The following is a 13,995-nucleotide window of genomic DNA, read 5'->3' as shown; positions in this document are numbered from 1 at the left end:
AAAGTTAATGTGGTTCCCTTAGTGTACACTAATTGGGATGGACTTTTATGTGCTGTCTGCTTTGATTGTTTCCAGCCTCTTATACCTGCAACTCACCCTGGTGGAAACTTCTTCTATCATTATCTTTTTCTTTGATTTTCTTTGACAATATTATTGGATGGTCTAGTCTATGCATAATTGGTCCTAATATTTACCCAGATTAAGATCCCAAAGCCTAGAATAATCCTAGACATAGAGCTCTCCTCTGCTCTTCACATGGATCCGTCACCAAGTCCTGTCATTTTTGTCTTCTACATAACCTCTCAAACATGGACATTTCACTCCATCCTGGTCTCATTCGTCTAAGATGGCATGATTTGCATGATAAATGTTTGGCCTTCTGAATGGCATTGCACTTCTATCCATTGTTTTCTGCTCTAATCCCTTCTTTATAAGGCAAAGAAAATGATGTTCTTAAAAATGAGGTTGTGTCATTTCTCATCTGGGCACTCCACCTCCCCTCCTCCGCCACACACTTGTACAACTCCTACACACACCAATTAAAAACTCTCCAATGATTTCGTTTCATCATCCCAGGATAAAAACCAAACCAAACCATCCTCCATTCCCTCTAACCTCATGCATGACTACCTACCACATTTCTCTTTGCTCTCTTGCTCTCTGTTTGAGCCACAGTGTTTTTTTTTCCTATACTGCCTATCTTCCATGTCCTTGTTATGCTGCCTTTACCTCATTGGTCCTTCTGGTTTGAATAATTTCCTCTTCCTTTTTCACCTAGTTCACAGTTACTTGTTCAAATTTCAACTCTGTTGTCATTGCTCCCACTATCAATTCTGTATTTGATCTTCCTGATTTGGTCAAATCCCATATTATATTTCTTATTACATATTCATAACACCATTCTCCTCTCCTGCCAGGTACTTCTCAGTGTCTTGGTCTTGTATTTATTTATTTTTATTTATTGCTTTAATTTAATTTAATTTTATCTTTTAACAGGCAGAGTTAGACAGTGAGAGAGAGAGACAGAGAGAAAGGTCTTCGAGAAAGGTCTTCCTTCCGTTGGTTCACTCCCCAAAATGGCCACTACCGGTCGGTGCGCTGCGCCGATCTGAAGCCAGGAGCCAAGTGCTTCCTCCTGGTCTCCCATGCGGGTGCCTTCCTGGGCCCACTGCCTTCCTGGGCCACAGCAGAGAGCTGGACTGGAAGAGGAGCAACCAGGACAGAACCGGCACCCCAACCGGGACTAGAACCCTTAGTGCTGGCACCTCAGGTGGTGGATTAGCCTAGTGAGCCGCAGCGCTGGCTGTATTTATTTTTGAAATTGTTTATATAATAACTCTTGTTATGTGAACTTGCAAGCTCAAACAAAGCAAGGGCCATGTCTGTTTTTTTTTTTCTTTTCTCTCCTTATGCTCAATACAGTATCTTGCCCATTACTAGAGATCAACAAATATTTGCTGAAGTAATGAGTGTTACCTTCCTAGAAACTGGTAGTTTTTCCTTTTTCTTTCTCAGTCTCCTGGTGTTTCTTCTGTGTGTCTCAATGTTCATGTAAAAACTTGATTTTCTCATATATTACCAACCAGGAAGACTTTGCTACATACCTTTTCCCCAGCTCATACTCAGGTTTCATTTCTCTCCTGAGCTGGTAATATTCATTTGTTCCTTCTGGTTTGGTATTGATGAGTTTTCTCTTACCAGCAAAATGGGCCAGTCTTGTCTTATTTTTATCTTTATTTTTCTCCTCTTCCTCCTCTTTATTATTTTTTGAATTTCCAGGATCATTTTTTAAATTTTTTAATTTTAAAAAAATATTTATTTATTTATTTATTTGAAAGTCAGAGTTACACAGAAAGAGAAGGAGAGGCAGAGAGAGAGAGAGGTCTTCCATCCGCTGGTTCACTCCCCAATTGGCTGCAATAGCCGTAGCTGTGCTGATTCGAAGCCAGGAGCCAGGAGCTTCTTCTGGGTCTTCCCATGCGGGTGCAGGGGTCCAAGGACTTAGGCCATCTTCTACTGCTTTCCCTGGCTATAGCAGGCAGCTGGTCCAGGATCATTTTCAAAGTATGACCTAGAAAGATCTTTGGTAGCTAAGATTTCTACTCAGTATACTGCTGTGGACTGAATTTCATTCCTACCAAATTCTTAGTTTGAAGCCCTAATCCCTAATGTGATTATATGTTGACACAGGGATTTTAAGATGTAATTCATACTAAGTGAGGTAATAAGGATGCATCCTAATCCTACAGAATTGTTGGCATCAGAAGAAAATGAGATCTCTTTGTCTTTTAGCATAGGAAGAAAGTGGCCATCTGCAAGCCAGGAGCAGGGCTCTCCTTGGGAAGCTAATTGGCCTGCATCAAGGTCCTGGGTTTCCCAGCCTCAAGAATTGTGAGGAATAAATTACGAGGTTGAGTCACCAAGCTTATGATATTTTGTTAAGGCAGAATGAACAGGCTATGTAGGTATGCTGCCATTGGTAACAACTGCAAAGTATGCTTCTTAGTAACCAATGAACGTTGACATCTTCTTAAGAGAATGTACTCATCTTTCAAAATTCACTGTGTTTGTGCATTGGGAAATAATTTTAGCAAATTACTTTCTTTCTCAAAGAAAGTTGATTGTCTCATTGAATCTTATTGATTCATCCAAGGCCAGAATAGAGATTCATAGAAATAACATGTTATTGTATTCCGAGTCAGGCAAAAACAACGCTATCGATCCCCTTTCTTAAGGGAATAATTTTGTAGTTGGAGGTCTTTTCTAAATCATCTTCTAAGGAATAGGACTTTGGAATTAAAGGTTTTTCATGAAAGTCGTGTCTCCTGAGCATTTTGTACCAGAAGAGGCTTGGATCAAGTCCAGGGAAAAGTTTCAGATACAAATCCTGGCTGCACATGGAAAGCAAACGTGCAAGCAATTTGAGGTCTGTACTTTGGAGGTCTTTACTACTTTCCCATGTCAAGTTTAAAACAAGAAGCTCTTTATGACGAGCCTGATCCTGCCCTTTGTGGCCAAAGAGCACAAGCACAGATGATGGGAGAGTGGCTTCATACACTGTTCTCAACCTCCAGGGACCATTATAAAAAATCCTATTTCAGTTGCTCTTCGGTAGCTGGGAATAAGAAATAGTGGGTTGGGATTGAACTACTCCAAGGGGCGATCAGGTAGTTGTCCACTGGCTGGTGAAGCAACTTGCTCTTAGCACAGGAAGATGAACAGCAATAGCTGGTTCTCACTGGGAAATCTAGATTTTTCTTCTGTAAGGGTGTTGGCAAGGGTAGGGGATAGAATGATGAGTGCAAGATTCACTTATCATCCATGCTTGTGGCTCTTCATAATCAACAGGTGCTCTGGTGCTCTCTGGGTGGTATTCTCAGGCCCTCCTCGGGGTCATGTGGCCCCCTGAGAAGGCTCTGGCCAGCCCTTCACAGCAAACAGTTGATCACATGCGTCATTACTGATCTTACCCCACTGATGTCCATCTCTTGGGGGTGGGGAGCAGGATGTTTGTCTTAAGAACTAGGTGACAGTCAGTGCTAGTTCTTGCTCTCTGCCCAGACTTGAGACTCCCTTCCGAACATGACAGCATCAGAACCCAACACAGCCCCAAAAGCAAAGTGAAAATCATGTTCCAAGAGGCACGTCCTGCATCTGATCATGGCCTCTTAGGACAGAGAAAAAATTCAACAGCAAAATGTTGCTGTCCCTGAAAGTATTTCCAAACAGAAAACTTTGTGTCTGTCATCAAAGGGAAACATTCCTTCACTCCTAGGCCATTGAGGATCCCATTAAGTGTCTTTGCATCTGCTTCCAAAGCGTGGCTACCACTGACATGCCTGGCAAAACATTTGATTCGTGAGGAATGCTCAGAAGAGTTCCTGATATTTTCCGTATGAATTTGGTAGACATACTTGCAAAAATATTTGTGTATGTGGGATGCTGCTTTTTAAAAGCATGTTGCTTTGTCTAAACTTGATCAACTTCAGCTGATCTTTGGGGATGTTCCTGTGGTGGTTCTTTGACACTTGGTTTGGCCACAGGAGACTTGCAAACCTCCCTCCTTTGGGTCCATGTTAAAAGATTAAGTGCAAAGGAATGCTTCCCCCAACATTTAATGGGCTTTTTCCAATCAGTTATCCTGAAGCTTTTGTTTTGGTTTTGCAGCAGGTTTTGATACTTATACAGTAGGGTAACAGCAGGAATCTATTTTACTGCAGTGGAGGAATAATTCATGCTGTTTAAATAGTAAGTACGTGAGCAGCAGAGATCAAGCATTTAGATCACAGCGAAATGGCTACAGAACAAGTCATTCATCAGAGTCCTCATCTGCGAATATTTATTGAACAGCTCCATGAAGCCTCATGAGAATTCTTATTTATTAATGAAAACCACTTAATTACCTTGTTGTACAAATATATCTTGATTCCTCTGGGTTAGTGGTTCATACATTGTCATTTGAATTATATCATTTTTGTTTATGAGGTCACTTCTAGCAGCTGAATGTCAAACAGCATAAATACCAATGCACCAACTTCAGAAGGGACTTTGTAGTTAAAGAGAAATACTGCTAACTTGTGGTCAAAAATCATGAGAAATATTTCCAGCAAATCGAAACAAAAGGAAAAGAGAAACTCTCAAGATAGTTAACCTTATATATTTTAAGACTTATTGGTTTGTTTGTTTGAAAAGCAGAGTTTCAAAGAGAGAAAGAGAGTGAGAGAGAGAGAGAGAGAGAGAGAGAGATGCTCCATTCTCGAGCTCACTCTCCAAATGGTCCCAACAGCCAGATCTGGGTCAAGCCAAAGCCAGTAGCTTGGAACACCATCTGAGTCTTCCCACATGGTGGCAGGGTTGCAAGTTGTCAGGCCATTACCTGCTGCTTTCCAAAGCACATTAGCAGGGAACTGGGTTGGAATCTCACTATACCGTCACTGCATCAACTCCTTAAGGCTATATATTTTAAAGACATGGATGTTTATTAAAACAAAAGACAAAAATAATGATGTTACCATTTAAATTCCCTAACACTTTTTTCTAGTTTTTTTTAAAGACTTACATTTTATTCATTTAGAGTTACAGAGAGAGGAAGAGAGAGAGAGAAAGAGAGAGAGAGAGAGAGTGAATCTTCCGTCCACTGGTTCACTCCGCAAATGGCAGGAGTTGGGTTGATCCGAAGCCATTCATTGATCAAGATTCATTGATCAAAGCTGATTGGAGACCTATTCAGTTGTGGTGTGGTGTTAGCATTAAGGATACAGGTTCTGAACTTGACACTGACATTTTAGGTGATAAATTGGCAGTGAAATATTTTTTTCAATGTTTTTATACAAATGCTCTTTTGTAATACAGATTTGCCTTTTCACAGAGACTCCTAAACTTAGAAAATTTGCTCTCAAATTAAGAGAAATGCTCACTCATTCTCTATTAGTGCTAAATTTTTTTTATCATTCTTCTTAATATTTTCTATTGATCATGTGTTGATTTCTTAATGAATTAAGATAATCTTTATTTACCTTAGTAAACTCACCGTACTTTTTATTTATTTATGTATATGGAGAGAGAGAGAGAGAAGGAAAACCCTCATTTCCCACATGGCACTGGGCTGGAGCCAAAGCTAGGAGCCGTCAACTCAGTCCAGGTCTCCCACATGGGTGGCAGAAATCCAATTACTTTAGCCATCACTGCTGTCATGTAGGGGTCTGATGTAGCAAGAAGCAGGAGTCAGGAGCTGGTGCTGGGTACTGAACTCAGCTACTGCGGCACAGGCATTCTAACCGCTCGGCTCAACACCCACCCCTCTCTCTTTTTGTACAGTAGATTTAAACTTGTTCATGAATTTCAGGCTCTGTGTATTGCTTCACATGTTCATTATCATAGGTCATTTCCACGAGATTGTAACTTTAAGAAGTTTTTTACGAACAAATCACTTTGAAATTCTGATCACCTTTATCTAAAAACACATCCTGGAAATGATTCTTGATATTTAATTTTAGGTTGACAGTGTAGGCAGAATGTCTAACTCCCTCCCCTCTGCTCAGCTTGTTTGAACAATGCCAAGTTGCCTTTGCATAGCAAAGGAGGCAGCTCTCTGAACCTGTGTCCACAGGTAGAGATTCCAACAAATAACGCATCATCCGAGGACTGTCTTCCTTTTGGCCCCATTGTTTTGGTTGCTGTCTGGAAAATTGTGCAGTAGAATAGGTTCATTTCTGATGGGCTTAGCCTTGAACTCATTTCTCTGGGGTAATCTGGGCCCACATCTGGCCCTGGGTGGTCCTTGTTGACATCTGGGCTCAGGGAGCCTGGGTCTGTGACTTGCACGTTCACAGTGCTTGAGAACAGGAGTTCAGGAGTAAAGAAGGCAAACAACACACATAAGCCAGCAGGAGAGGAAGGAAACCCAGGTGTTCCAGACAGGTGACAAAACCCAGACAGTGTGTTTGCAGTGGCTGCCCTAACTCAGAACTTATTCCAGTGTAAGGACCCTGGACTCTCGACGGAAGTCCTGAGTTGGTGCCTGAAAGCTGAGTGTCTTGGTTCCTTTTCTGAGAGCTTGACCTTGGCTCCCTGTTAGGGAGGCTGGGAGTCAAGATGAACTGGCTGCATCAGGCAAAGACCTCTTGAGGAGCTAGGTCTCATACCTAGGCTCTCTGGCATGGGATGCAGACATCTCAAGTATAGGCCTCTCGGCTTCACCAAACTCCTGCTTCAGCCTCCCTGAGCACCCTGAGAAAGGCATTCATTCCTCTTCCGACACAGTCATCTCTTCAAAACTCCACCTCCCGGGGCCGATGCTGTGGTGTAGTGAGCTAAGCCTCTGCCTGCAGTGCCATCATCCCATATGGGTGTGGGTTTGTGTCCCTGCTACTCATCTTCCTATCCGACTCTCTGCTGTGCTGTGGCTTGGGAAAACATTAGCAGATGGCCCAAGTGCATGGGCATCTGTACCCACATGGGAGAACTGGAAGAAGCTCCTGGCTCCTGGTTTCAGATCAGTTGCTGCCATTTAGGGAGTGAACCAGCAGATGGAAGACCTTTCTGTCTCTTTGTCTGCAACTCTACCTTTCGAATAAATAAGTAAAATCTTAAAAAAAAAAATGCCACCTCCTATCATGGCCACAGTGGTGGTCAGATTTCAACATGAATTTCAGAGGCGACAAACCATACTCAAACCATAGCAATGGAGGAATCCAAACTTCTCTTAAGATATGAAGCGAATGAATTGATTGATTCCTGGGGAATATTTATTTTTGCCTTTTCCCATCATAACTTTATAACTAGATGTGAAATACAGCAAGGCAAGCTTGACCTTTCACCTGTTTCTCACTTACCACCCTTTCAAAGACTTTTCCACACACTCAGTCTCTTCTTGTCACTTAGCACCCACCTCACAACCTCAGAAATATAGTAACTTAATAGCTTTTGTTTTGGTGAAATATTGTAGTTCCTCAAGAGCTTTGAAATTCATCTGATATCGAATTCAAGTCACGAAGGACTTGTGTAACCAGCAGCAACACTTTCTATACAAGACCTTTCTCCCAGGTCGATAATTTGTGTTCTTCCTGAATCAATGTGTATTACCAAATCACTATATATTAATTTTCTGGCCTATTGGTTCACAATTACTGCTGTATAGATCAATTCCTGGATATTTTCCAACCCCATTTGAATTTCTTTCTAACTTAGGATATATGAGTCCTATTTTCATTCTCTAAAGTAGGTATGTAAGAAATTGAGACTTTTTGTGAAATGACCTGAAGTAAAGGTATGAATTGGAAAATTAATGGAAATCTGAATGTACAACCTATTCCAGTGGCTGGGGTGGTCATCAAAGTAATCTTTCCCCCTCTTTTCAGAAACCTTCACAGAATAACTTTCAGCTTAGAATGCACTTAATTTGCCTACGCTTAGTTCCTGACACTTAAAGATACAAAACACCCAGCCACATCTTGTAGTTAACTGTTTGCGAGAAACACATTTTAATGACATTTAAGAGCTATTTGAAACAATTTACGGTACTAAATGTCAAAAATGTTCATGGGTGTGCGTTGTCTCTGAAGACACATTGAATTCTGACTTCTCCTTTGGAAGGGAGGTAGTAAATTTAATTCCATAATGGGGTAAAACAAAGCAATTTATTCAAAATTTAAGCTATCCTTAGCAATTTAAAACTTGAGCTTTAACCAGGGGTATCTTGAATAATCATTTAGGTTGCAAAGATAGCTGGGAGATTTGTACCGACTTTATCAAACCATAAACAGTTTCATGTATGTTTTGAAAAGCTAAACAAATTTTAGAATGTCTTGAGTTATAACTTAGTACATATTAAACACAAGGTTGGTGTTGTGGTGAAGAGAGCTAAGCTGGCATCTGCAATGCTGGCATCCTATATTAGAATGTCAGTTTGAGTCCTGGTTGCTTCACTTCCATCCAGCTCCTTGCTGATGTGCCTGGGAAAGCAACAGAAAATGGCCCGAGTACAGACCCCGGCTACAGGTTTGGGAGACCTACATGGGGTTCCTAGTTCTTGGCTTTGGCTTAGCCCAGCCCTGGCCATTGTGGTTTTTTTTTTTTTTTTTTTTTTTTTTTTTTTTTTTTTTTTTTTTGACAGGCAGAGTGGACAGTGAGAGAGAAAGACAGAGAGAAATTGGAATTGGATTGGAAGAGGAGCAACTGGGACAGAATCTGGTGCCCAGACCGGGACTAGAACCTGGGGTGCTGGCGCCACAGGTGGAGGATTAGCCTACTGAGCCACGGCGCCAGCCGTATTTTGGGTTTGAACAAGTGGATGGAAGATCTTTCTCTCTCTACCTCTCTCTCTGTTTCTCTCTCTATGTCACTCTCTTCTTAAAAAGATCTTAAACTAAATCTTAAAAAGAAGTACTATTTGTATTTTTCAAACAAAATTTTTAAAAATATTAGAGGTAAAAAGGAGACAGTTCTGGTTATGGTAAAATGTAATTTTATACTTTTTTTTTAGTTTCTGAGGGTTTCTTTATCTCTGTGAGTTATGGTAAGCATTGCAATTGGATAAGCAGGAAATAGACCTTTGTAGCAAAACTGATTTTCTTAACACTAACAAATTGATTAAAAGAGAATCTTAACATATAAACTTCAAATAGATTCGGCATATTAGAGGGCAATCATGGTCCATTACATCACTGATTCTAGATATTTGAGCAATCTGATTTTAGGAATAATCACATAATCATTCAGAAATACTACCTGTTCAGTGTATATAAGTTTTAGTGATAAGTGAGTGATAAGTGAAACTAAAAGGTCTTTAAGGAATTTTTCAAGCATAAACTAATTTCAGGTTGTAATGAAAGGGAAATTGGAACAGAGAGAATAACACTGTTAAGTTGGAATACTTATTGAACTTAATTATTAAAATATTGTAAATGACAGAAAAATTCTGGTGGCACAAATGCAGATAAGTTCAAAGAGGAAGATGATGTGTTGGAAGTTGTAACTGAAGCTTCTTTCTTCCAATAGCTCACAGTATTATGAATGACACTGATGTCCCTATGGAAACAACGGAATGCATTCAAGGTCAAGGAGAAGGTTACAGGGGAACCATCAATACCATTTGGAATGGAATTCCTTGTCAGCGTTGGGATTCCCAGTATCCTCACCAGCATGACATAACTCCCGAAAATTTCAAGTGCAAGTGAGTAAATTAAGCCAATGTTACAAATTTCAGTAGACCCTGGGGGAAATGAGGCAGAATGGCTACTTTTTACTAATTCCTCTGCTAGTGCTACTTGAACTTGACGTGCCAGGAGATAATCAGGAGGTAAAAGGCAGATTTATTTTTTCACTCAGAGATTTGGATTTGTTAAGTCTGAGACTTGACTGTCAAATGTACATTTCAGTAAATCCTCTAAGTGTTTCTGATTCAGAGGGTTTGATCCTCCCCACCTTGGGAACGTATCTCTAAATTGTTGCTTTGATTTTTTTTATTAATGTGTAATAACTCATACACCTGTATAGAGCACAGTGCAGTATTTCACCAGACACACACAGCATAAGCTGATCAAGTCCAGCAGCCAGCATGCCCCATCCTTCCACCAAGTTTGGAGCTTATTGGCTCATCCCTCTCCAGCCCCTCATATTCTAACATTATTGTGAGCTGTGGAGCATGCAAATCTATTCCTTCTGTTGAACTGTTTCTGATCGAAGCCTTGATCTTCCAGATTTATTTAATAGATCAATTAATGGTAAAGATAAACAAGCACGTTTCAAACTATCCCTTCTTAAATTCTCAGGTTAGCTTTAAGGGAGATTCCATATTTCTTTTTCTATTAAATGAAAAGGCATACCTTGATTTCAGCCAATATTTTAAGCTCATGAGTTGGCAGCCTTAAACACCAAGGAATAAAATGAGGTTTAAAAGCTTATGAGAATGCTTTCTGTTCTTTCTGGATTGTCTTTGGAGAATGGGGAAGCAAAACTCTCATTGAGATGAGTCAAGCCCTCAAAACTGCCTTTGAGTGTCAGTCATTTCTTGGTTGTGTGCGTCTCCCTGGCTTATTTTTTTCACCATGTGACTTTTGCTGGACAAAGCCACAGTGCCATGTGTTTTTAAATTGTCCACCTTGTTATGAGGAACATGAAATGATTGCTTTTGAGATTTATAACACACATGTCATTCATAGTGCTTTGCTGAAATAGCACCTATAAATAACATATATTGGCTTTATATAATTGGTTTTTAATAAGACACCCTAACATTTCAGAGCAGAGAGTATAAACAATTGTTGGCCCATCCACTGGAGAGGGGAGATGTTTGTGGACTTGTGTGCTTTAGCTAATTCAGTTATTTATTTGTTGAGATAGTAAATAGCCATCTGTTAAGATTCTTTTTCATTATTTTATAATAACAAAATTTATAGTTGTCATTCCAGGTTTATTTCTCTCATTTCCTTCCCAGCCATTCACTCTCCATTCCTGACCCACTTGCACCTCAGAAAAAAATACTGAAGTAGAGAAAGCAAAGAAAGTGAGAAAAGATTAATTAAAAGGGACAAAGGAGACTGCATCAAATGCCATTCACACTTTTTGCTAGATTTCAATTACTGCTAATACCCAAATAAATAGTGTATGTGCTGATACTCTGACCTTTGTAATAAAAAGAATTATTACATAAATTGAATGCATAGACTTCACCATTAAAATCTAATTATCAAATATCTTATGGTCAGGCTTTATTGAATTTTAGCCATCCTGTCTTAATTTAGTTATTTGGTCAAAATAACCAAACAAAATGTCAATAAGATAAAAAGGTGAGCCATGTTAGTAAACTGATAAAATCTGTCTGAATGTTCTGCTCAGAACATTGATTTACTCTTTGCTATGAGAGTGTTTCTGAAAGATCATGGAAAATGGAATTTAAGAATGTGTTTATTTTGGCAAAAAAGTTTGAAATCCATGCAGCTTTTGTATAATAGGCATTTTTATGAACTTTTAAAAAATTCTAATGTATGGTTTTCAAAATTTTTGAAGCAAAATAAGCTTACCTTTTAATTCCAATTTTCATGAAGTCTTTGAAGCCTTCTCATATTTATGAGCTGGTACAATGGGCCTGGCTGATCAGGTGTCTCGAGTTCTGTTAAACTTTATTTGCCTCAATACTGAAACTTCTTACAAAACACAGTTTTTGAAACACTGTAATTAACAATTCTGCCTGCCCGGAACCTACATGAATCATATAATCATCAGTTCACTTTGGTAGTTGTGAAAAATTCTTTCTTCAAGACAAGGGAAAGAAAATGAGAAAAAATATTTGGGCAAACCTTGGCTTTTCTATTTATTTAATCTAGCTTTTATTTATTCTAGTTTCTTCCAGATACCAATTTTAAGGGCATGTCTAAACTGAGAATTTTGTTAATAGTTCTTTACTTAATTATTTTGCCTTAAGTTAACAGTCTAAAATACTTAACTGAGCAATTATCCATAAAAATTATAAATGTATATCAAGTTTATGTAAAACTTAGAGCACACATTTTGTACTGACATTAAATTTTAGAACATTAACACTAACTGGTTTCAAAGAAATGTTTCTTCATCTATTCTAATTCATAACTTTGTGAGAAGGCTATGAGGTTGACTATGGGTCACTATCCTGAACTGTTACCGCACAATGGCCCTCATTATGACAATGACGCTTCTCATATCCTTAAATCACACAGTGGCAGAATCCACTTGGAAAGGTAGACTATTACTTGTTGACTTTCTAACCAAATGCAAGCTTCTTCCTCAACAACTTTTTAGTTTCTGATGACCCAACTGGATATTAATAAAATTACAGAACTTCTGATTGGAGCTAAGTGATACAAATACTGTGGTTTCCAAAAGACTGAATATTAATTTTGTGAAAATATTAGCCAATAATCTATGAAAAGAAAGGCCAAGCCTGCTTAAAATTAGAGAACATGTCTTAAGACAGTGAATAATTACTTCCATATTTTCTCTTATATGAACATTATATTTAGGTAGAAAACCACCTAATTCCTTCCAAATAGAAAGAATATTAACATAGTCATCCTTCGTGTTGAGAATTATGCATTTCTAATTAAAATATCATTAAAATAAAGGATATACATGGACTACACTGACAACTTACTCTATGGTTAGGTTTTTGTGTTATCATTAGGCCTTAATTTTACAGAAATATTTATAAAGAGTACAAGTAAGTTATCTAAATCAAGAACTACTTTGTAATTGAAAACAACCTACGCAGAAATTAAATAAATCAAATAAATACAGAATTCAAAAAGAAAAAGCTATCACGTTTTGGGGCAATCATTTGAATAGGTTGAGCTTATATTTTCAAATGAGAGTAGTTAGTGACTATTAATAATAACCTTTCTCCTGCAGAGAGATACATGTTGTTTCAAAATTACTTATGGGCCATGAGAACATAATAAATAATAGGCCAGTGTTTTTAAATGAGAGTCTGAATTTGGAGAATGAGTGAGAAGAATATCGTGGTCTCTATTCTCTCTCTCATGAAGTAGTAAGGTTTGTGTGGAACTGTGTGCCTATGGAAGGAAAAGAAACTGACATTTGATAGCATTTGTGTTGGTAATTCAGGCAGTATCCAACGCATGTACCGAATTCTAACTAGCTATACATTTCCTAAGTCCAACAACTCACAGCTCTATTTATAAGCATGCATATAGCCTGGGATTATGGAGATGCTAATGTTGACTTCACTGACATAAGAACTCTATTTATATCAATGTGCTTTGTTTCATTAGGGACCTACGAGAAAATTATTGCCGAAATCCAGATGGGGCTGAGTCACCCTGGTGTTTCACCACTGACCCAAACATCCGAGTTGGCTACTGCTCCCAAATTCCAAAATGTGATGTGTCAAGTGGACAAGGTAATAGCTGATATTTTGCAGTGTAAGCATGATTAAATTCTAGGGAAATGCCTGAAGGTAGGGTATATTTTACAGCAGAAGATCAACCCCTTGATTCATTGATTTTACTGGTTAGCAGACAAAATCAGCAAGTCTGAACTTGGCTTTTCTTTATCTGTTCCTTCACTAACCATCTATCTATTTATTTGAGTGTATATTAATGCTAGGGATTGTTCTAGACCCTGGGCATTATACACCAAGCAAAACTAAATTCTTTGACCCCATGGGACTGAGGTCCAGCAGATAGAAAACAAGGAAAATAGAAATCCTGGTGGGGATATTATGTTAGTTTGTGGTAAATGTTAGAGAGACAGAGATGTCCCAGAAATAGAGGAGATTGGGGTTGCCATTTGAAAAGTGGTCAGAGTGAGCTCCTCTGTTAAACTGCTCATTATGAGGAGGTCAAGGAGGTAAGGGAGTAGCATCTGCCAGCTCATATGAATCTAAAGAGCACCCTAGGCAGAGAAAACTGGAAGTACAAATGGCCTGGGGCCAAAGAGTGCTTCAACAGTTCAGGGAGAGAAATAAGCACATCACTGTGGCTGGCACACAGTGATCAAGAC

General features: G+C 38.9%; 1 protein-coding gene across 3 annotated transcripts in view; it reads left to right on the top strand.

The window, feature by feature from the left end:
* Positions 1-13,995, top strand: part of HGF (hepatocyte growth factor) — a 74,845-nt gene that overhangs the window by 32,494 nt on the left and 28,356 nt on the right. For all 3 annotated transcript variants that reach the window (XM_051848013.2, XM_008258178.4, NM_001168707.1), the window contains 2 exon segments: positions 9,499-9,673; positions 13,266-13,393. In XM_051848013.2, coding sequence (XP_051703973.1) covers positions 9,499-9,673; positions 13,266-13,393 — 303 coding nt within the window.

This window comes from Oryctolagus cuniculus, chromosome 3 (assembly GCF_964237555.1).
Source record: "Oryctolagus cuniculus chromosome 3, mOryCun1.1, whole genome shotgun sequence".
Lineage (NCBI taxonomy): Eukaryota > Metazoa > Chordata > Mammalia > Lagomorpha > Leporidae > Oryctolagus > Oryctolagus cuniculus.
This window is presented reverse-complemented; position numbering and strand designations above follow the sequence as displayed.